Here is a 23,628-nt window from a genome sequence, read left to right as displayed (position 1 = left end):
GTGTAAAATTTAAAAAAAATGGCCGAACCCGTTAATCGGTTTTGCCACTTTAAATATAATTTTATACGCTTTAAATTATCGAATTAATATGGTAATTAAAACTTTAATTCGATTATACGGCGTATTGCTTCGGCCAATTTAATTAATGTAATGTTTACGTCCGAGCACGAGCGATTTATAAACATTTGGACTACGTTACCGTACGTTCCAACGTTTTATAAATAACGTAACTCATTCGTTACGATGCTCTGTTCGTGTTAAGTAACGGTTCCGCTTCTAATTTGTTACGCTAAATAACCCAGTATCCACGTAGAGGAAAGTCTTATCGGCTTTTAATAGTAGTTACGAATGTTCGTTTTCGAGTAGTTTCGAACGTTCGATGATAATCGAAATCGATTCGAATCTTTTGATAGCGTAAAGAGCGTTTAAAAAATTCGGTTTACGTGCCCGGTACTTAAAACAAATAGAAAATGGTGGGAAAAATGAGAGTAATGGCCGCAAAATTTGTAGTTGGCCAACTATTATTATTATTATTATTANTTTTGATATTTAGTATTCTTTTTCATTTTCAAAGCCTCATGGAGTTAACCAAGTGAAATTTTCAGTTTTGGGGCTACAGATTGAAAGAGAACCTTATGACTTCTTCAAAGATTCTCTTCAATCCTTCCAACTTGGCTTTTGTTAGAATTTTTGCTTTTCTACAAGACCCCATTCTTCTCTTTGGTGATAATCCACTCTTAAAATGGAGAATACAATATACAGTCCATTTGAAATTCCTTCATTTGCAAAATGGTTCATAGTAAACTTTTTCTCTATACAATACACAATTCAACTATTATTATTATTATTATTATTATTATTAGGCTACTGAATTTATTACACAAATAATTATACCAAATTAGACGGGTCGGGATTTAGATTCGTGACCCTAAATTATAATATACGAGGCCCTTTTCTTCGAACGAATAATAAATTTTAAAAGAGCGGGCCTTAACTCGTAGCTCGAGGCCCTAGCATGGTTAGTTTACGTGCAAATCCGGTCCCGTCCGTAGTGCGTTATTCAGTTCTATTCATTGCAGTTATTATAAACGGAGCAAAAAAAAAAAGGGGGAATAAATATCTGGTCGCGGGACTGGCGTACTTCATCAATTCGTAGCTGTAATGGAAAAGGATTTGAATGGCAACAAATGACGTCGGAGGTTACCTCCTGTTGCCATTCAAAACCTTTGCCATTGAAATTTACTTCTTCTTCACCCGGGGCTAAGGAACGAACTTGTAGAACTGGGCTTCTATAAACTAGTTTGACTGCCTCACCGTTGGCCGTTACGGGGAGGAGAATTCGAATGTTTTATGTTTTAGACGCAAATAAAAAGTAAATAATCTTCCGTTTGGCCACGGCGTTTAATTAACAATGGATAACACACGATAATTGACAAGTTACGTATTAAACAGTATGGAAGATCGATTTGTGTAAATGTATGCAAAAATGGGAAACGAAATGCCATTTTTAAAAATTTTAATGAGATTTAAGAATAGAATTCGAATAAATAAATGCGAATTGGAAAATAATTTGTAAACCAAATGACTTTTACTTGTAGATTATCGATCGTTTTTAAATAATACGACTAGAAAAGTGAAAAGTTTCTAATCTAAAACTTTTTAAAATAATAATAATAATAGAAGCAACGACGTAAACGAAAAATGTATTGTGTTTCTTAAATCATTAACAGTTCTAAACAGGAAAAAAAATCATTTTGATATTTTAAATTTAACAAAATGGCTAGAAATTGTTCGGTCCAGTTAAATAAATAGATTAGATTCTCTGTTTTGATTGTTTAACTCGTTGCTTCTATCATCTGAAGTGTTAATTTACATACAGGATATAATTGTAATGCATTTAAAATGCTGTACTGGAAAGGAGTTAACTTTTATGTTGTTCCATATTTTATTTTGAATAGAAATTGCTTGTTATTTTGAAAGTTTTTGAGAAACTGTTTCGCTTTAAACATTGCGAACATTACGTCTTTCCTGTATCAACACACCAATGCATGAAAATCCAGTCTGGAGAAAGAATTCATTGGATTGTAATGAGAAATAAGTAGCAGACTACTTAATACATTAGTCTGCTACTTACTTAATAAGTACAGTACTACAGTGTACAGTTTTATATTACTGTATAAACAAAGTTTAATTATTATGTGCATAATTTCTGGGGCTTTCGAGAGCTCGTACGGAAGAAATATATAGAATATTTCTTTAGTAAGACATTAATTTATAGGGGATATCAACCGCTACAGATCCATAAATTTTATCTGGGCATAAGTTGATGGAGAAATTATTTTTTTATTAGGTAGATATAATATTTATTTCAGAAATTTGAAGTATATAAATATCCTTATCTTTCCCATTACAAAATGTTTTCTTTAATTTATTTATTTGTAACCGTATAAATATTAAATATAGAGTTAAGTTCGACGTCTAAGTCTCGAAACATAAAAAGAACGAGAAAGGTGTCTTGCTGCAACCGATGTTGAAAACTTTGGATAATAATTATTTTATATAAAAATTTGTTTTGTGTCACATTAACAAAAAATGATAATGAAGTAATTATTAAATATTTAATTAAATATTGTAAATCAGGTTAATTAGCCCATTTTTTCAAAAAATTTTTAATTGGTCCCATTATTGATGAGAGATGGAAAGAAATTGCAAAGGCAGTCTTTAAAGAAAGTTATTAATTCAAAATATGAAAAAATAAATGATTAACGTAAGGCAGTAACAATTAATACCGAATACCAGAAAATAATCTTGTCTAAGTAAATATCTAAAAGTAATGCTTCGGCATTGTGTTCCGTAACTGAATTTGTGAAGGCCGATTCGCTCCTTTAATTTTGTGCATTTGGATTCGTTATTCAATCTTTAGACAATGCTCGAGCTTTCTTCTTAATGCCATATCTTTATATTTGCCCTACCAAATTTCTGCTAGAGTGTTGTGGGTATATCTTTATCTTCTGGAGCAATTATTTTCCAATGATTTATTTGATTTTTAAAAGAATGCAGTTTGCAGTATCATTTATTTTACAGTTTTCTGTAATTATAGTAGATTTTTGTTATTCGACAATTGGACGTTTCAAATTGAGTACGGCCGGATGGTGAGAGACTGGACACTGTATTTGAACCGGACTGTCTCAAGAAACTCCCGAGGAGCCTACTCCTATTCAAAGCATGTACCATTAGCATGTTTTTTTCAATCCAAATGGCATTATTTTCCAATGAAACAATTCGCTACGAATGACAAATATATGATATTGACATTTTAAGATCGAGGAATTTTATTAATACCTCAAGTCCTTCTTTTAAGTGAGGGCAGTTAAATAATAAAATGAGCTTTGGTTACTTCTAGGATTAATTAGTAGGATAATGTAAATATAAATTCAATGTGAAGCAACCAAATCTGTATCAATATGTTGCACGAAATATATTGTTGTAATTTGCTAAATTTTTCTCATTATTTTTCTTTAGTCAGGATTAATGTTGTTTATTTGGTGAGGAAATTTTATTTACTACATTCTAAAATCAATTTTTCAGCCATAAAATGAAATATTATCTAATTATCCTCTGTTCCTAGTCTGAATTCTGCTCTGACTGAATTGTAATTTGATAAATCAATTTATTATTGAGTTTTGTTTTGTTTTTACTCTATATTTTCTCTCTAGATGACCTAAATTGTTGCAGTTATCGTAAATGAGCTTTATCCTCTCGATCGTGCTTTTTCGTAAAGGCATCATCAACCCAATCCCTTTATCGATGTGACACTGCTATCTAATAATAAGATAACATTCCATAATACTGATAATCTTTTATACTTGAATTTATTTATCAATAAAATTCTGTTAGTGTCTTCTGTGTGTTTCTTATATATTACCATTTAAATTATCTTTTACAATCCTGTAATAAGTGCTTGATGCTTATAGTGAATGTTTTAAATGGTCTATGATAATTTCAATATTCTAGAGATTTTACTTCTCTGTTATTAATATATAAAGAGTTCAAGTTTCTGCAAACCAACCACAATTGTCCTATTTGGTTTCTTATGAGAGAAAGTTGCTATTTTGTCATCACAGACTTTAGTAATATTGTTTGTAAGGTACAAACAATATTACTTGGCTTGAACTTTTATTGAACAAAGGGACAAAGCATGCTTTTCAAACATTTTTAAGTTTTGCAGAATATATTATCAAAGACTGCATGGTTTAGCGGGAGTGTACTTTACTTGTTTGATAGATTACTGGTTTGCATCTCGACGAGTGAGCTTTTTTAAATGTGATCTTTACATAAAATAATTGTAAATTACATGGATTTATACATTAATTATTTATTTTCTATTAAAAATGTGCATTTTCTTTGAAAATTTGTTTTCGGAATTGCTGTCTTCCCTTGTTAAATAAAAGATTTACCGTTCTAAAAATTTTTTGAATAATTTATTTAGAACCATTAATTATTTCTATTAGTGTTCGGACATTGCATAAATTTCCATTATTATACCGACGGTTACTTTCTTTTCAGATTGCGGTTTCCCTGTCAAGCATTTTTAGAAAGCCTATTTGATACTTCTTATCAGTTAATCGTTATTAAATTGTCTGTACCGTAGAAGTAGCTGGTAAACTTTCTTTTCCTAATTCTAATATACTTAAAATCGTAGTTATTCAGTTTTTCTGATTTCTTGCAACTTTTTTAATATCCGAAGTTTATATATTTTCTCATTTTATATATATCTTTTCGATTTCTGACCAATTCGACAGTCAAAAAGATCAATTGAAAATGGGAATATTCTGCTAAAGACAGTTTTAGCTTTCCTTAGATACTAAGTTCTGGTAGAAGAATTGAAACTATTTATATATCAGATATTTAGAGATCTTATTGATTTTATTTTTCTTTCTTTTTATTCCGACTCAGTTCTTCTATTTTATGTTCTGGTATTTCTAGATAGCAATCATTTTATAATTTAAAAACATCTGTAATTTTTTTTTATCCTGGATTTATCAATAACACCTTGTCTTTGTTATAAGTTTGTCATTTTATTATTATTGGATTTTTTATATTGAAAAATCCAGTCTATTTCATGCTTTCCACTCTTCAGTATTTTTAGTTTTTCATTGACTTTCTATGACATATGTTCATTGATTTCACTACTATCCTTGTCAACTGTACCAATAAAGTTTCAGAAATGTAATGCGATGGTAAGATTTGACAGAAAGACACTTCTAATACATGATACAGTAGATGTCACTTTTGGATGCTAGTTTTCATAGATTCAGCTGACTAGTCTAGGAAGTAGCTTTTCAAAAATACAATATCTTACTGCAGATGATCCTTGTAAGAACATTGTAGATTTACCTGTCTTTATTTCTTATCAAGGTTTTCTCTATGAACTACACCATTTTTTTTTTTAATTTTTTTGTGAAAACATCCACTTGACAGTCCAAAAGTAAGAAGAATTTTCTGCTCTTTCTCTAGTTTCCATTCTTCCTTTATAGTTTTTTTCTTACCTCTCTTCTGTGCTTTTCTGCTAATACTTAGAATATTTTATAGCAGTGGCTTAAATTTTAAGTAATCAATTAGACGGATTTATTCAGAACTTCTAAAAAGAGTGCTACCATTTTAAATTACTGTAATTATGTTAATTATTACTAGACGAGTATGCGATGTACATCAATCAATAGAGTAAATGTCCGAGTTTGTCTACCATTTGCATATAAATGTCTTTTTATTTGCTGCCTCCAAGAAGTACTGTAAACAAAAATGGTGACTCTGTAACAGAGAAAGCATTTTGTGTTCTGCAGTTCACAAAGTTGGAATCGGTCGATGTAGCGACGACTGTCGTCGTGCAACGTGAGTGTCACAGATAATTTCGGTGATCCACCATATAATGCAAATATTTGCATTGCTTGATAATGATTGATTTCAAGTCTGTCGACAGTAGAACACAAAATGTATTCTCAGTTGTGGAGGCACCATTTTTTACGGCAATTCCTAGAGGCAGCAGACAAAAAGATGTTTGTATGCAGATGGTAAATGAAACTTAGGCATTTACTCTATCGACTGATGTACATCTCACACTTTTCAGGTATAATTAATATAATTACAGTAATTTAAAATGGTAGCATTATTTTTAGAAGACCTTGTATTTATCTACCAAAATTATCTGTCACATCCGATATCAAAAGACATACCAATTTTACAATCCATTACTTTGTCATTTCTATAGACAAATTAATCTGCTCATGTTGAAGCACATATTTCTTAGTTTCATTATTTTTAAACTTAAGCATAGCTTTGCAACTCAAAGTCTTTTACCTTTCAAGATAATTACGCATTTAAAAACTATAATTTTCTGACAGATTGCTTTTTAAATAACAAATAAATTTAATGTGCTAGCTTAAAATTTAAAACATGAATTATTCTTAATTCTATTGGTCGTTGAAGAAAGAATGCAAAGTAATAAATTCATTGAAATATTATATAAGTTTATATAATATATTTATAATTATTTGAGAATTTGGAACATTGCATAAAATCCTTTCTAATAGTGTAACAAATTTTTGAGTGTTAAATCTTTGAAGATGATTATAGTTAAAAAAATCTTAATTTCTTGGGTTACAGCTTATCTTCATGTTTTTTGTGTTTAACTATAAGATATTCCAACAAAAAGTCAGGATTTTAATGTTTAATACCTCCTGAACAACTCATTTTAAGCTTTGCACTTTGCACTTCTTTTTAAGTTGAAATACCATTTCTTTACTTTCATCATTTGCCTAGAAACAGTATTTGCATTCTTGACACTTATAAGAATTAGTACTGAACAATATATCTATATTCTTAAATAGTTTTATGAATATAAAAGCAAAAAAAAAATTGAGGAAGTGTGGTTCATGCAAGATGGGGTCTCATACCTCAAACATCAAACAACATTTTGCATTTTCTTAAGTCAGTATTTGAAGAGAGAATGATTTCTCATTGCTATCCAGAAAAATTTAATGTTGGTTACATTTGGCCACTCTCCAGACATTAATCCATGTGATTATTGAATTATTGGTCTCTTCAAGTCTTCAAGGCTTGCTATGTGGCATCTGAATACTTCAGTTTTTAAGAAGTCCCGCAATAAATAAAGTTTTGCAGACTAACATTTCAAACCATAACTTTCACGCTGACATCACCCTTTCCCACAATTTGTAAAGGTTCACTATGAACAAAGACTGGCAGTTAGAAACTGATCTTTGTCAAATGTGACATGATTTGTTGCCCCTGACTCTATGATCCATTTGTTCCAAGTTTTTGAATCTACCACAGAAACAGCAGACTGGTCGCAGCTATTTGAGTGACTTTTATCTATATTTGTCTATGGCATTCCTTTGTTTTATGTTCAATTTTGTGACATTTAAAACATTTTCCTTTAAATGAAATTTCATTATCAGGATATTTCTTGTCAAACTTACTAACTAATCATTTAGATTTTTCTAATTCAGGTGGTCATTCGTTTCTGTTTTATCTCTTCTTGAACTAATTTTTCAAACACAACAGCAGACAGGGGCTTATGGGAACTTTGGGTTAATGCTATTATTAAACTATTGAATTCCCTATGTACTTGAGAAAATAACAAACCTTGTCCTCACCTTGTCCATGCTGTTTAGTTTGTTGACTATATTTTGGAGTGTACAGATGTAGTGTTCCATGCCTTTACAGTTGCTATAATTAATAGAATAGAGCTGCCTCTGTAGTTGGATTTGATATAGTAGTCCATTGTCTTCAAAGGCAAGGCAAAGTGAACCCTGTGCTCCCTTAGCCATCTTTATATATGTATTCACACTCAGTGAATACATATAAAGATGCAGTGCAGTCATCACTAGAACTTACTGAACATTGATCTTTTTTGATGAATTGGCCTGGTTGATTTCCACTGGTTACTTCTCCTTCAGTCGAACTAATCATCACATGGTTATCTTCAATGGTGAACTGCAGATATTTTATTAGTTGCATCTTCATAGACTTAATATTTGTAAAATATTAAGTTATTTTTATTTACAGGATTGATTTCTTTTTATATATAGGCTAGCTTAGATTTCAGAGTTGTTTTTGCTTTTTACTAAAACACAAAATAATTTTACATCAATACAAATTTTGTTCTGTATGCATTATTATTTAATATTGTCAAATATCATTAATAAAAAAATTCATGTTATAATCTCCATTATTTGAAGTATCTATAGTGGTTCTCTAAACTAAATATAATAGCTTCCAACTTCCAAATAATGGAATTTATTCTAATAACTGATAATGTAACTGTTATAACATGAAATTTATTTTACTTGTATTTCTTTCTCTGTATGATATATTTCTCTTTCACAAAATAATAAATAGGTATTTAAAGTATTTTAAAAGGGAATTTAAGAACAAGAGCTCAATGGAAAGTATGAATTGCATGCACTTAAAGTTACTGGCAGAATAAGGATGTAGTTGATGTAGTTGTTAGGTTAAATTGATGATCAGGAACTACAATGGCTTCTAATAACAATTTGCAAAGTAAGAAACTTTTTCTGAAGCATATTCTATCATAACTTTATAGTGTATAAATCAAATCATTTATAGTTTCCAAGTATTACTAATATTTAAAACTTTAGATAATTTTAAATATACGAGTAGTTTATTTTTTATTAGTTCAATGTATAATACTTATTAATAGTTTTTACAGTTTTATTCATGAAATAGTTCCTTTACGATTTACTCTAGTAATCCCCAGATTCAGTAGGTTTTGCTTTAAGTAATCAAGGATTGATCTAAGAATTTATTAAATGGACAATATTCGTAACTGGCAAATAAAACCCCAGATAAATAAATGTAATGTTAGAAATGCATTTAATGATACAAATAAATATATTGGTCAGTCTGAATGTTTGTAAAATAATTTAAAACTAGAAAATGATAGAAATGAAAAAATAGATATTAAAAATATTTTTATTTTATGGGAAGTGATTAGAGTTCTACCAAATGAACTGAGTTGAGCTGAGCTACATCTCAGAATTTTGACAGTTAACTTAACTCTCAACTGGAGTCTAGAATGACAGACTGGCTCTCATCTCTGGTCTGCAATCACAGCTTTGCTCATAGCTCGCCTGTCAAGACCTCAGCTCAGCTCGTTATTTCCAAATAGCTAATCTGAGCTTTGCCAAACTCTACGAACTACTGTGATTGGTATATTTGATTCCAGTAAGCAAATATACCGATCACACTATACCTTACACACTGTTCCAGCATTAGTTTAATAAAAAAAAATGTTTTCAACCCCATTCAGAGGTCTACATTATGTTAAAAACATATTAAAATACAAATTAAAGAAAAGAACTGAGTTCTAATGGTAGAACTATAACTGCTATTTTTAAATTTACAAAAAGAACTCTGTTTTTTTTTTTAAATTTATATTTTAATATGTTTTTTAACCTGATGCAGACCTCTGAATGTGGTCAAAAACATCTGTTTTGATTAAACTAATGCTCAAGGGTAGTGTGATTGGTCTTCCATTATAAGTCTACATCATATATTCTATTAACAATCACACTTCTGATGATTTTTTGATTGTTAATTAAAGAATTAACAGAGTCATCAAATGTACAAACTTCATAATCTTGTTACTTTAAACTTATAACCTGAGGCATCATAAAAAATGAAATCAGATAAATGGATATCAATGAAATATAAAAAATTCAGTAAAATTAATTAGATTTAGACTTCAATAAAATATAAAAGCTTGCATTTTATTGAAATAAATTTAGTTTTTTTATATACTGATAATCATAAGTTAAATTACAACAACATGATTGTTTTTATAAATACTTTATTAATTACTCGGACACTCAAGAAACCTTCGTTGACAGCAAAAAACGATTTAATTACAAATTTTTTGGTTACAAAGATTTCCCGAGTGTCGGAATATCCAAAGTTGCAGTTTCTATTTCTTACTTTATTAATTACAAAAGAACTCTCAATTAACGGCGTAATAAATTTACAAATGGAAATTTAATAACTACATAAATACATATTAGATTAGATTTTAAAAATATTATCAATGATTGAAAGGCTCATACAGTGAGAGTTATTGAAGAGATAGAAGAAGAAATATTTCATAAAAATAACATTAAAAGTTGAATAGGAGTAGAAAGTTGTGCACAGTTGAAAATGACCGTTCTCGGTAGGATATTATTGATATTCTGTACTTTCAATTTCTGTAATAAGAACTTTGACATGATGATGAAAATATTGATATATAAATATGTCAAAATTACTTATAAATCATCATAGTGATGTACTTTTAAAATAGTTTGTGCCAGAAGGAATATCAATAAATTTGTGCTTTAATATTGTATTTCCTATCTTAGAATATTTATTCGCATTCAGATTTTTATATATATATAAAATTATAATGTTGTGCTTATTAGTATTAAATTTTTTGTTGTAAGTAATTTAAAGTTTTGCATATTAAATGTTAGAATTTACAGTTTAAGAATGAGTTTAAAGCTTTTAAATTTAATAAGTTAAAGTGTTTTTATTGTAAAGAATGTTTATTTATTAATAAGTACTACTAATAAAAAATGCTATTTAATAATAGAACTTATTTATGTATAATAATTTATTTATTTATTTATTTTTTCAGATGTTAAATTTGCCAACTTTCATTTTACCATTGAGCCTAGTGATAATGTCATAGTCAAAGATAGTTCGGCAATTTTAAAATGTTCGGCTGTAGGAAGTCCCGAACCAGTAATTCACTGGAAAAGAGAGGGTTCGGTTGTTCAATTTGACGACGACAACAGAAGGTAAGTAAATGCACTAGTGTTATGTAAAAAAAATCATAGGTTTAAATATTTTAAAGGTATTGAAGTTTACTTTTTCTTTAATTACAATTTTTTTTATATTAGTAAAAGCAGTATTAAATGATAAAGAAGAAAAATATATTTATTTTATAATTATTTTTTATTAATTTCGATGACAAATTTATACAATATTTTTATATAAAAATCATCACTTAAAATAATAACAATGTTAAAGGCTTGATGCATAAAAGATTCATTAAATAAATGCCTTTTTATCCTTGAATCATTTCGTTCAGACATTTTTTTTTTTTAGAAGGTAATGCTTTGCTATTTTATTTAATTATCTACAAAGCAGTGATACTAAACAATGCACAGAAGTTAATTTTTCATCCATCATTTTGGAACACAAAGAGGAAGTACTCCACTTAACAGTGATTTCTATTATGTAGTCTGTCAAATGCTTCTTGTCATTCATCTTGTCTATCATTAGCAGTTGCAACAATTTTAAATGATTTCTTTAGAATAGATGTATTTAAATATTTTTATTATATGGTTTATTATTAAATATACTAAATGAAAATTATTGTCTTAAAGACCGTTGGTTGTAGTTATTTACGTAAGACATTTTTCTGTAAAAGATTTTTATTGATTTTTTCCGAGAGTTTATCCATTTTAATAATAAATTTAGTTTTATTTTGGTATTGATGATTATTTTATTAGAGAAACGTTTTGAAATTATAATTGGATTAAGAAGGAATATTTTATTAATCAAGTTTTATACAGTATTAAAATGATATATTTTATGTAATATACATGTAGATAAATTTATCTGGTTTATAAATAAATTCATTTTATATTAATTTTAGTAAGAAATATGAAAATTTGTAATTCCAAAAATATATTAAATGGTTAAAGATATATCATCATTCTTTTGTTTTAGTGTTATGAGACATAAATATGCAAATGAGATCACCTATCAATGAAGGAAAATTCATGCAAGTTTGCATGACATCTGTTTTGAACAAATTCGGAACAGAGCAATGGCCTGTGAAATTCTCCATGTGCTTCATGATTAAAGATTGTGTACTTTGTCATATGCTAATTGGAGTATCATATAATGAAAAACTGTTAGAATAATTTAAGTATCGCGCATGACAAGTTTTAAATATAAAACTTTTTATACGTGTAGGCTACAAATTAAAATAAATTAGAACTATAGATTTTTGGTGAATAAATTTTATTTCATTAGATTTCTGTAAAAAAAAATATATATACACATAAAAGAAATTATTTTGTAATAAGACATTATAGTTTTTATTTGATGATTTGAATCAGTTTTTGTAGCTAGAAATAAATTTTTTTTTTTAAAAAGTAATAACTGTATTCAAAAATGGATTATTTAAAAAATTATTTGTTTTAATATATTTAATGGTTTTATTATTCTATTTGTTAATATAAAAAAAAGTTTTTATTCGAGCTTACAATTTCATTTTCGTTCTTAATTTTTTTTCAATTTATGAAAGAAAAACAATAATAATAAAATCCTTTTTTTATAGTTGCTAAAGATGGGCAAATACTATTGGCATATACTTGAATACTTGATACTAGAAAGTATCTGATATTCGAGATCTCGTGTATTAAGTTAGTTAAAAAACTAAATTCAAATACAATGGAATCCCATTTATCCAACTGAAATGGACTGGGTCTAGTCTGTATAATTTGGAAAATTCATTAACACGTTGACTACATGAGAAGTACATTTTTATTCAACAGGAAAGTAGCAATTTTTTATAATTAAAAATCTTAAAACGTTCAACAAGATATTAAGTAAACTGAAAGAACGCTCCCATGAAATGCATAACAATGAACGTCATGTACCGATTCATAGAAAACAAGTCTATTCTTGCAAGCTGCAACGTTACGCTCAGACAAGAATGTATTTAGGAGTTATTGGATTTTTTTGCAGTTATAGGTTATCTGTATATCTATCTTTATACTTCTGAGACAGGGATTGTTTTATAATCCTGATAAACTGGAAATCTGGATTAATGGATTCCACTGTATTACAAATACCTCCAATATCGTGCCATACATACATAGTGGCACGTCCATAAGTGCCTAAAGGGAGCTAACTCAAAAGTTAAAAATATTTGAATAATTAATAAGTACCGGTACCTTTTATTAACAAATGCACAACAATCTTATTGCAGATGGACCAATAAACGATATTTGTTACCATAGATGTTTTATAAAAACAACATTTTGAAGTCTGAACAAATTAATTTTTTTTGTCAATAGTATCTCCNAAAGGATTGGAAATATTCTTAGGAAAACTTTTCTATGAATCTCACACTTTGTGCCCTTACTGTACATTGTTAACAAATGCACAACAATCTTATTGCAGATGGACCAATAAACGATATTTGTTACCATAGATGTTTTATAAAAACAACATTTTGAAGTCTGAACAAATTAATTTTTTTTGTCAATAGTATCTCCTTATATCCACCACTGTGTACATAGTCTGTTTGGCAGCTCTAGTTTAATTTATGACAAGAAAAGAAGCAGACTAGATCATGAATATTTTTGAATTCCTTGTTTTCTTAAATAAAAATCCTTAGTAAGTGAAGATGAGAACATTTATTTGTTAAATTAATCTTTTGTAATTGAGTTAATAGTACCTAAAACAGTTTAAAACTTTAAGCGAAGTTGTCTTGTCACAATTAAAAGTTTGAAATTTCATTTTTTTTTAATTTAGTAAATTGTTTTTCTTTTTGCTTTCTGTTTTACTCAATTAATATATTAGAATATATTAAATATATTATTAACTAAATAAGTTACATAAGGTAATTAAGTATACTAAATATTTGGGGTGTTCAAATATTTGAGATCTGGTTAATATTTGAATTTGAGAAAAAGTGATATTTGTCCATCTGTAATATTTACAATAAAATAAATAAGAAGTTTATTGAAAAGAATATTAAATTAAAATACTAGTTTCAAAATAAATTAAATTTAAAAAATAGCCATTTCTATCAATCTACTCTATATTTTAAAATAATACATAGTATATAAATACAAATATAAACATCTGTAAGCCTTATAGTTGTATTAAAGCCATACGATTGTCAGATTTGATGGTAAAGCGATAGCCAGCTGCGTGCCATAGTGGGAGTTTATAGGCCGTGGGCGTTAAGTCGTCCCCAGTCAGCAACATGTGTAATTGGTATGGTTATATCTAAATTAGTAATAAATTTAATAAGAGATGGCACCTGACACATACATCTAGGCCAAATTACTTAGCATTTAATTATTAATAGTAGAAGTAATATAGCCCAATCTAATCCAGAAATTATTTGTTTTAATATATAAATAGTCTATAATATAATATAATAAATAATCTTAAAATTGTCACAACACTTTTTTCTATCACAAAAAAAGAAAAGAAATAGAAACAGTGGCATTAGGAAAATGATTAATTATCATAAAAATTTTTTATGAAATGAGTGAAGCAAGGTTAGAGCAAAGCAAGTGGGGGTTGAATTGAGTGAAGCAAGCAGGAGTGGGGGATTGGCCCTCATGGGGAAGTTGAATCAGCACAAATTATTTAATTTTTTTTGTCTAATAACCATTTCTGCACACTAGGAATATCATTAATGCCCCTAGCATTGACCACTTCACTTTTCTTACACTACCTATAAATCTACCTTTTCCACCGTCAAGATATTTACCCTCTCCCTATCTTCCATCACTGTTCTATCCCTTTCAATTTCTACATCCCTACTATATGCATCTATCACTAAAGTTGTTCCTACTCTGCTTTACTTTACATCTTCCTGATGTTCGCTGATCCTCTTTCTCAAGGTATCAGGGAACCTTCCATATGTAGCAGCTGTGAGACACTACTACTACTCTAATCCTGGAAAAAAATGGATGTCTAGTCTACCTTGTGATGGAAATATGGTCACATGCTACTCAAGGAACAATGCCGTATAAAACTGTAATCATGTAAACTCAGGCTAAAAATCATAGTGTCAGCTGCTATGAATAGTAACAGTATCTGCTCAAAGATAACAGGTTTGATAGAGATCTTATAAACATTGGGTATACAGAAAGGTTTCTCAAGCAACATATTCCTGAACACAAAAATGATATAGAAAAGAGGAGAAAAACCACTGCCTTAGCTATATTTGCCAGTGAGAATGGGATTAAACCAGAACTACAACAGGCTACCCTAATATGACAAATGTGTCATATAAACAAACTTTAGAGTTTGGAGGCGTCGGAAATATTTAAAGCAGACCACCAGGGCCTATCTATCAATTTCAAGGATGAAAAGCAAATCTCAAAGGCATGGCAAGCTATGTTTGACCCAACATTATGACAAACAATGTAGGTGCACCTGATTGGATAACAAAAAAAAAAACATTCAAAATTCGAATGTGTTGAAATCATATGCATTCCAAAATAGAACACTACTAGCACCAGAAAAAAATATATTTTAGAAGGTTCTGCCTGAGGAATTGTCCTAGAAGTGGACGAAAAACGTTAGTAATGTAATAGTTTTCAAACCACGTGCAAAACACAATAAGGTTTGTAATTTTTATTTATAATCAATGCTTTGTTGTTAGAAGATTACTTTATAGAAACAGTCTGTTATATTTTGCTGTAAAAAAAGCATCTGTAAATGCTCACCTTATACCTGTAGTTTTAAATGAAACTCAAAGAGGAAAATACTCAAATCAGTGATGCTTGTTTTGGATATATGTCCTTTTCACAAGACAACAAAGATATGTCATCTGCTAGTCTCAGGAATATTGTCTAGAGCAGTGATTCTCAAACTTTTTCGATCCACCGCCCCCTTTGTTCCATAAAGTTATACCCAACGCCCCCTAACCCATTTTCTCTTGTGTGAGAAAAGGATTGGAAATATTCTTAGGAAAACTTTTCTATGAATCTCACACTTTGTGCCCTTACTGTACATTGTTCTCATCATCTGGAAACCATTAAACGCAATGTTTCCTCTTATCAGCCCCAATTTTGCCTTTGGTCACCGTTCAATACCCTGCCTCTATCATAGATCTATTCATCGCGCCAGAAGGGGGCGTTATTGCTTACTTTGAGAAACGCTGAGCTAAAATAAAAGTCAATGTGTTAGAAATATTCAAGTTGTGACCTTCAATAAAAAATAAAAAATATATAAAATGTCAACATTTTATATATATTCCGTCAAATTTTTATATATAGAATTTGTCTGCCGTCGCCCCTCTATATTTCCTTAACGCCCCCCAATTCTCTTTGAGCCTTCTACTGCCCCCCTGAAAGCCTCCAGCGCCCACAAGGGGGCGTTATCGCCCACTTTGAGAAACGCTGGTCTAGAGTTTTAGCCATCTTAGTTTCCAATTAAACCCTATTAAAGAATTGTTTGCAAAATGGAAAGCACTGTTACATGCTAGAAACTGTTGCAACCAGGTGAAATGTACAGATTCTTTTACAGATGACTGCCATGGACTGTAATCACTTTTTTGAACTCATGAAAACATTTATTGTCAAGACCCAAGATAAGGACAAATTCTAAACCTATAAAGCTATGTTTCACAGAATAATTATCCAAACAAATTGTTTTTACTGCATGTTGTACTTTTACTTTTGCATATTATATTATCTGTTTCACACAAATTATTTAACTAACTGAACTTTTTATTTGTCTGCTAGGAATATCTATTCACTTAAGTGACATTTTCTTTTCACAGTGAAGACAGTATTATTCTCTGACTGTAAGTTATTACTAAAAGTGTGACTAACTATAATATTACCTTTTCATAGTCTGCAGATTTGTAAAAAATTCTGGCATGATTATAATTTATTAGCTGTATTGAATAACTTCTTGCCACTTGGCTGCATATTTTGAAAGCACCCCATTACCTAAATATGGGCTTGCTTCACTCATGCATGCATGAGTGAAACTAGCTGGGGTACATGCCAAAATTCCTCATGAATGAACAATGAACAATGCATTCACACTCCGATTTGATATTTTAAGTTAATTTTGATGATTTGACTTAAAATGTTAGTGTACCATGTATAAATAAGTAAGTCTGCAGTCATTAATTCATTTCATTCAGTACCCTTTCCTTTAAAAATGTCTCCAAATATTGCTATTGCTTCTGGAGTCCCATTTTCCTGGAGGCAACCATCCCCAGACTCTGCAGCTTCCTTGCAAACCACAAATGGGAGAATTTCCCATTCCTATTTCTTGGTCCTTCATATCTTCACCTTCATGAAAAATGATTCTCTTTCACTGTCACATGCATAAACATGATGTTAAATCAAATTTACTCACATGAAATGCAACTATGCAATTATTAATTTTTGTTTCTATTCAAATTGAAAATGGCTGATAAATGTAGCTTAAAACATTTGTTATTTCTTCAATTTATTGATTTGCTGGATTAAAGATTATTGAACACTTTGTAAAGTAGCAATGTACTGTACATTATTAATTAATATTTAAATGTATTTGAGATTTCATTATCTTGTTCTTGGAAGTTACATGAATTTATTCAACTCAAACAGAAAAATAGGTAGCATGTTTGCACTTAATGCAATGCAGTGAAGAATAGATAAGCAGAAGGAAATTATATAGAGTGGTAGAGAAACAGTATATAATATTAGCACAACAAATATATAAAAAGTTAATAATCAGATAATACTATCTCAGTATCAATACTGATGATCAATTTTATATGAACAAAGAGAATCTTTTAGTATATGACTTATGGAAGAAATGACAATAGAATTGAAAAATATAGAGGAAAGCTATAAAAAACATTTGGAAGGAAGGAATGAGATGGATCTATGGATATATCCTTTTTTTATTAGCAGTAGATCATAAAGATATAAAGAAAGAAAAGATATTGTAGTTAAAGAATAAGTTGTGTGAAACAAGTAGATAAATTTGATAATTGCAATGGTGTAAAATTCATTTGATATTGAAATTGTAGAATTAAAATACAGTCAACCCCCATATAACACTGTTGATAATTCTGTTTTATATGAATTCCATGTTGTACGAGCCACTTAGATTTTACAAATACGTATGCAGGGCTGTGAATGTCTCATGTATTTGTAAAATTTAAGTGACTTGTACAACATGGAATTCATATAAAACAGAATTATCAACAGTGTTATATGGGGGTTGACTGTATATAAGAAAATCTTTACACCAGAAATCCAGTAAAAATAGGTAATATTTATTAGTGAAACGTTTGATTCACTATAATCTCTGGGCAGCAAAAGAGTAGACATAAGTCAGTTTGAGTGGTATGAAAGTGATGGAAGAAGAAATGTGGGAGGTGACACATGTCTTCTTCCATCACATTAATAAAATTTGAAATAAACAGTAAAACAATAAAATTTTTTATGNCATTTTGGTTGCTATGCCTTGACTCTGGTCCGGCATAGTACACAGCCACCAGTGTGAGTCGAGTATAATCCACTCGATATTGTTAATAATTAAAAAATAAAGTTCTTAAAAAAAATTGTTCATTCGAATTCATTAAATTTTTATATGTTTAAATTTGTTTACATAAAGTCTTTTATAAATAATAGTACATATTAATCAACTATATTTTGAACCTCAGGTTTTTATGGTTTCATTAAAAATTTATTTTTAAATTTTTCTGTAAATTTGTATAAAATCATGCCAAAATATTACATAAAATATGGAAGGAGAGGGGGGATCAAAGAAAATATTACGGTTTCTTACACAGCGGTGAGTGGGACTAGAATTGCCGAAATCGCCCTTACGTAATTTAAGGACGGCTCCTTATCCTGGATCCCTTAGAGTAGTAGGCTCAAGATTTAATCTTTTGGATTTTACGTATTAAAGGCACGTGACACTAAAAGTGCATTCTTATATAGTGGTAGCTCTTTGTATCTGCCATTAAATAAGTGTGTCACTGATTGTTTATACATATCTAGAATCAACAGTTAAAAAACTAAATCTAGCAACGAGTTGCATAATTTTCTCGGCTGTTACGAGTATAATTTAGAAAATAACTTTTGTATTATTAAAGCAAAAAAAACATTTTTTTAAAAATATAAAATAATTGGCTGATCTGGCAGCCAAATGTGTTAAGATGTTATTTCTAGTTCACTAGACTGTGGGTTTTAACCTTATTTTGGTTACAGACATTTGTGATTGCCAGATTTTAACAGGGATTATTGTTTTGTGGAAATACCTGAAAGCTACTAGTATGACATTAGTTATTAATTTTAAAAAATTAAAAATTATTTTATTCGTTAATTTAAAGCCACACCAACTGCCATATAATATCGAGCTATATTCTGGCGATAATAATTTGAATTACTGATTAATTTGCTCCTAAAGTTGGTATGGCTTTATAGTAATGAATCAGGTTTCAGAAGATGTTTATATATTCATTAGTTTTTTTAAGTGTTATAAATGTTTGTACTAGTTTTGTGAATGTGATTGTTGATAACATTGTTGAAAAACATTTACAAGGAGAATTTAATTAAAGCCAGACAATCTGCTGAATTATTGGGTTATGATTAGGCTAAGTTAATAATTAGATACAAAGTAATTTATCTAGAGGTAGGTGGTTAAATCACCATCTCATGATAATTCTAATAAATAATTTAATAAATCTTCTAGACAAATTACTTCGTTTCTAATTACTAACTTAGCCTAATCATACCCCGATAATTTGCGGATCATCTGGCTTTAATCAAAAATCAGATTTGTTGAGTCGCCGTTTACGTGTGCGCCGATGATTACGAAAATAATCTAAGTAAAAAATGGGAAAACGTTGAATTTATTTCACAAACTATTCATAAAACTTTACAATTACAAAATAAAACTATTTTACAAGAATAAAATAATATATTTCTGTTTTCTCTTTTATGATCGAAATAATATATACAGTATATTAATATTTTTAATTTTTACAGATGTCAAAATAACTCCAAATGAAAAATGACTTAGGCCACTTTCATAATCACTGTCATGTAAATTTAATTATTAAATTAGTAAAATCTAAGCAAAGAAAATTAAAAAATAACAACTTTATATAAAACATGCAAAATTAAACTGTTTTGAGAATTTCAGTCTGAAAATTCAAGTAATTCTAAACTATAGATTTTACCTTTTAACTTTTAGAAATTTATCCTATATTAGAAAATCATTACTTCATTTTGTTTAATGTTATCTGACGTTGATTACAACTATTTTTGCTTTCTATTTAATCATTTATTCATTAAAAGAAATGAGTATATAATAAAATTTTAATTCTTACAGTTTTCATTTTATCATTTTAATATCTGTCTAGTCCATATGCTAATCCTTAACATTGTTTTATTGTGTGCTTAAAGATTTAATGGAATGTTGTCATAGATAATTAATGCATATTAAAAATATGGAATGTTGTCATAAACAATTGTATGTATTTGTAACAAAGATAAATTAAGTGTCATAAATTTTTATCGTTAATATGCGCTGTTATGTGCTACAATTACAAATATAGTCAAAATAAGAAGTCACATTTTTTTATAAATTATTGATNAGTTTTTTTTAACTCAAAAAAGTGAGAAAAGATGCAGATAAATATAATAAAAATATAATTATATTTTAATTTAAAACTAAGCTTCAAGTGCCATGACATTTCCAAAGTCTTTAATGTAGAATCCAAATATTATTTTAGTATGTCTGCCATTAGTAATTTTTTTCACATACTCCTGGTTTGGAATAGCTGCTGTAGATGGTTAATTACTAAAGACCATATATTACTGTAAACTGTAATGTCATAATATTTTTTGAGCCAATTTCGAGTAATAATAAATTCAGCAGTATGAGCTATTAAAGTCTAGTAAAACTTATGTTTAAAGCTGATCTTAATACATTACTGTACTGTTTATCCACCTTCCTATTTTCAACATCATGGGAAACCTGCTAAGTCAGACAATCTTCATCCCTTTTAGTCCAAGTTAATGGGGATTTACTGTACTTATAAATTATATAAAAACACAAACTATTCAATGTAATAATAGAATTTTCAACATCATGGGAAACCTGCTGTCAATCTTCATCCCTTTTAGTCCAAGTTAATGGGGATTTACAGTACTTATAAATTATATAAAAATCAAAATGTAATATAGAAGTTAAGATTTTTGTGATTTATAAATACAGTAATTTGAAAATAACATCATATTTAATAATTTTATACGAAAGACATTGAAACTTCAGGAACAGAAACTTTAACTAAAAATAGCTTTATTGGAATTTGAGAAATTCTAACAAATTTCAATGTTTTTACTTATAATTAGCATCTTTTAAGGATATATTTATTCAGTTTTAAAAGAAATGAATAATACATTTTAATTCTGAGTCTTAGAGTTACAAATGCTTCATCAACGATAATGATTCATTTTAGTTTGTTAATGAAATGTTTGCACTTTTGAAAATTAAAATGTTTAATAATTTTTATCGTATGCTTGTTTTTAAAATTAGATTGTAGATGAGTAATTACATCTGAATTTTTATTGTTCTAGTTCTGCCGAACTTCTATAAAAGCTATCAATTAATAGTTTTCGGAGAAGTCCTCCATTGCATGCTCACTAATTCAAACTATAATAGAATCTTGTTTTAATGGATTTCTCGGAATAATGATTTTTTCCCAGGTCCCACCAAACCAATGTAATTTTACCTCCTTTTAGTGGATCCGTAACTTGGAATAACAGATTTTTTTCTAGCCCAATCTGTTGTAAATTTTGCATTTTTTTCAATGTCTAGTTAATATTTGTGTATTTATGGGAATTTGCAGAGTTCAATGATGCATTTCTTATACCTGAGATATGTGCAATTGAAGAATTGTACAAAAAGAGTCAGCAGGCTGATAAGATTTAGGATGAGTCATTTTACCCACAGTTAAATTTTGAAATTGATACAAATTTGCCATATTCAAAATAGTATAATATCACAAAGTAACCCAGTTTATAGTACTTAAAATATAAAATAAACAATGGAAAATAAAGAATGAAATTGTATTTAACAGATTCAAATTAATATACTCCTAAAGCAGGATCTGTTTGATCACTGTTAATTATCTTAAAATGTAGAATACCATGCACACAGCCTAATATATAAGGGATATTCAAGTGAAAGTGAGAATCAGGTTATAAAACAATAATAAATGTGTTTATCCAAAAGAAGTCCTCATGAGCATTGAGACATTTATCCCAATGCTTAACAAGCTGACAAATATCATCTTCAAAGAACTCGGCTAGCTGTTCGGAGAAGCAGGTTTTGAACATTGTCATCTGATGAAAATTGGTGTCTCTTGACATGTTTTTTAAGAGGTCCAAAAATATGGAAATCAGAGGGCTAAGATCAGGGTTATATGCCCTGATCTTAGCCCTTTGATTTCTATATTTTTTTTAACACTTCCCATTCAAAACAGTATACTCTGTCTGTGAAGGAGTGGGTGGTATGTTGTCATGCATTATCATGCAGAAAAACCACACCAGATGACGGATTGCCAGGGTGCTTAGACTTTACGATGTAGTGCAGTTTTTCTAAGAGTTTATAGTATCTGACCAGGTTGAGCCCCTGTGACTTCTGCACTCATAAAAAAACAAGGGTCCTCAGTTTGCAATGGACGAGGTTCAACAGGCTGTGAGAACCTGGAAGGAACCTGGTCCGCCCAGCAGCCAGCCCAGTTCTTTGGGGACAGTATTTGTCAGCTTGTTAAATATTCGGATAAATGTATCAATGCTCGTGGAAACTTCTTTTGAATTGAATACAGTATTATTATATTAAAACCCAATTCTCATTTTCATTTGAACATCCATTATGTATAATGTAAGATGAAAATTAAATGGAAAAAGTAAAGAACAAAGAAAATGAAAATTATAATAAATTCCAAACAATAACTTCCCCTTAACTCTGAGAGAATCTCTTGCGCACGACAGCAATCACACTGAAATTGGCACGGTGTGCTGTTTACGCCATGGAAACCAAAACAAACACCATGGAAACCCAAAGCAGACACATGACAAACGACAGCTGTACTACAGTCCACCAAATTTGAAAATAGCCAGTTTCCTAGTAATTTTGGATTTCTCGAAGCCAGATATTGGTCTGATACTATACATTATTTCAATTCTTTTCTGTTGTTGAATGAATAACGTCATGGATAATTATTATTAATTTGTCTATAGTTGAGAGAGAGTATTGTAAATTAATTTCTGTATGGATTATAATGTTTTAAAACTGTTTATGAATGACATTAATTATTTTATAATAATAGAAAATACTAATATTTTTTATTATTAATTTAAATGTTTCGTAGTTACTGTTCACAGAACTTTATGTAATTTTATATAATTTCTATTAGAAATTATCTATAATATAAGTTATAACAAGTTATAACATGTCACTGAAAAAGATTGATGTGGTTTAATTTATAATCTCATTCTTTTGTCTTTCCAATTGAATTTTATTACTAGTAGTTTTTTAGCTAATGTAATACAATTATTAGATCTACAAAAATCATTTATTTTATTCTATCCTAAGTCAGATTATAGGTTTTCCTCCATTTAAATCATAAATAAGATCATCAATGAATTTATTTTATTGAAAATAAAAAAAATTAATATAAAAATAATAATGCAGCAAATTTGTATTTAATATAATGAAATATCATTTTGAGGAGAAAAAAAATTAAACGAACAATTTAATGCTGTT

At 29.0% G+C, this 23,628-nt stretch overlaps 1 protein-coding gene across 3 annotated transcripts in view; it reads left to right on the top strand.

Annotated features, from left to right (window-relative positions):
* Window positions 1-23,628, top strand: part of LOC111620540 (neogenin-like) — a 79,525-nt gene that overhangs the window by 5,275 nt on the left and 50,622 nt on the right. For all 3 annotated transcript variants that reach the window (XM_023362472.1, XM_023362471.1, XM_023362469.1), the window contains exon 2: window positions 10,706-10,868. In XM_023362472.1, the coding sequence (XP_023218240.1) occupies window positions 10,706-10,868 (163 nt within the window). The remainder of the gene's footprint in view (window positions 1-10,705; window positions 10,869-23,628) is intronic.

Source organism: Centruroides sculpturatus, unplaced genomic scaffold (genome assembly GCF_000671375.1).
Source record: "Centruroides sculpturatus isolate CEXI.00-Female unplaced genomic scaffold, Cexi_2.0 scaffold244, whole genome shotgun sequence".
NCBI classification, from domain to species: domain Eukaryota; kingdom Metazoa; phylum Arthropoda; class Arachnida; order Scorpiones; family Buthidae; genus Centruroides; species Centruroides sculpturatus.
This window is presented reverse-complemented; position numbering and strand designations above follow the sequence as displayed.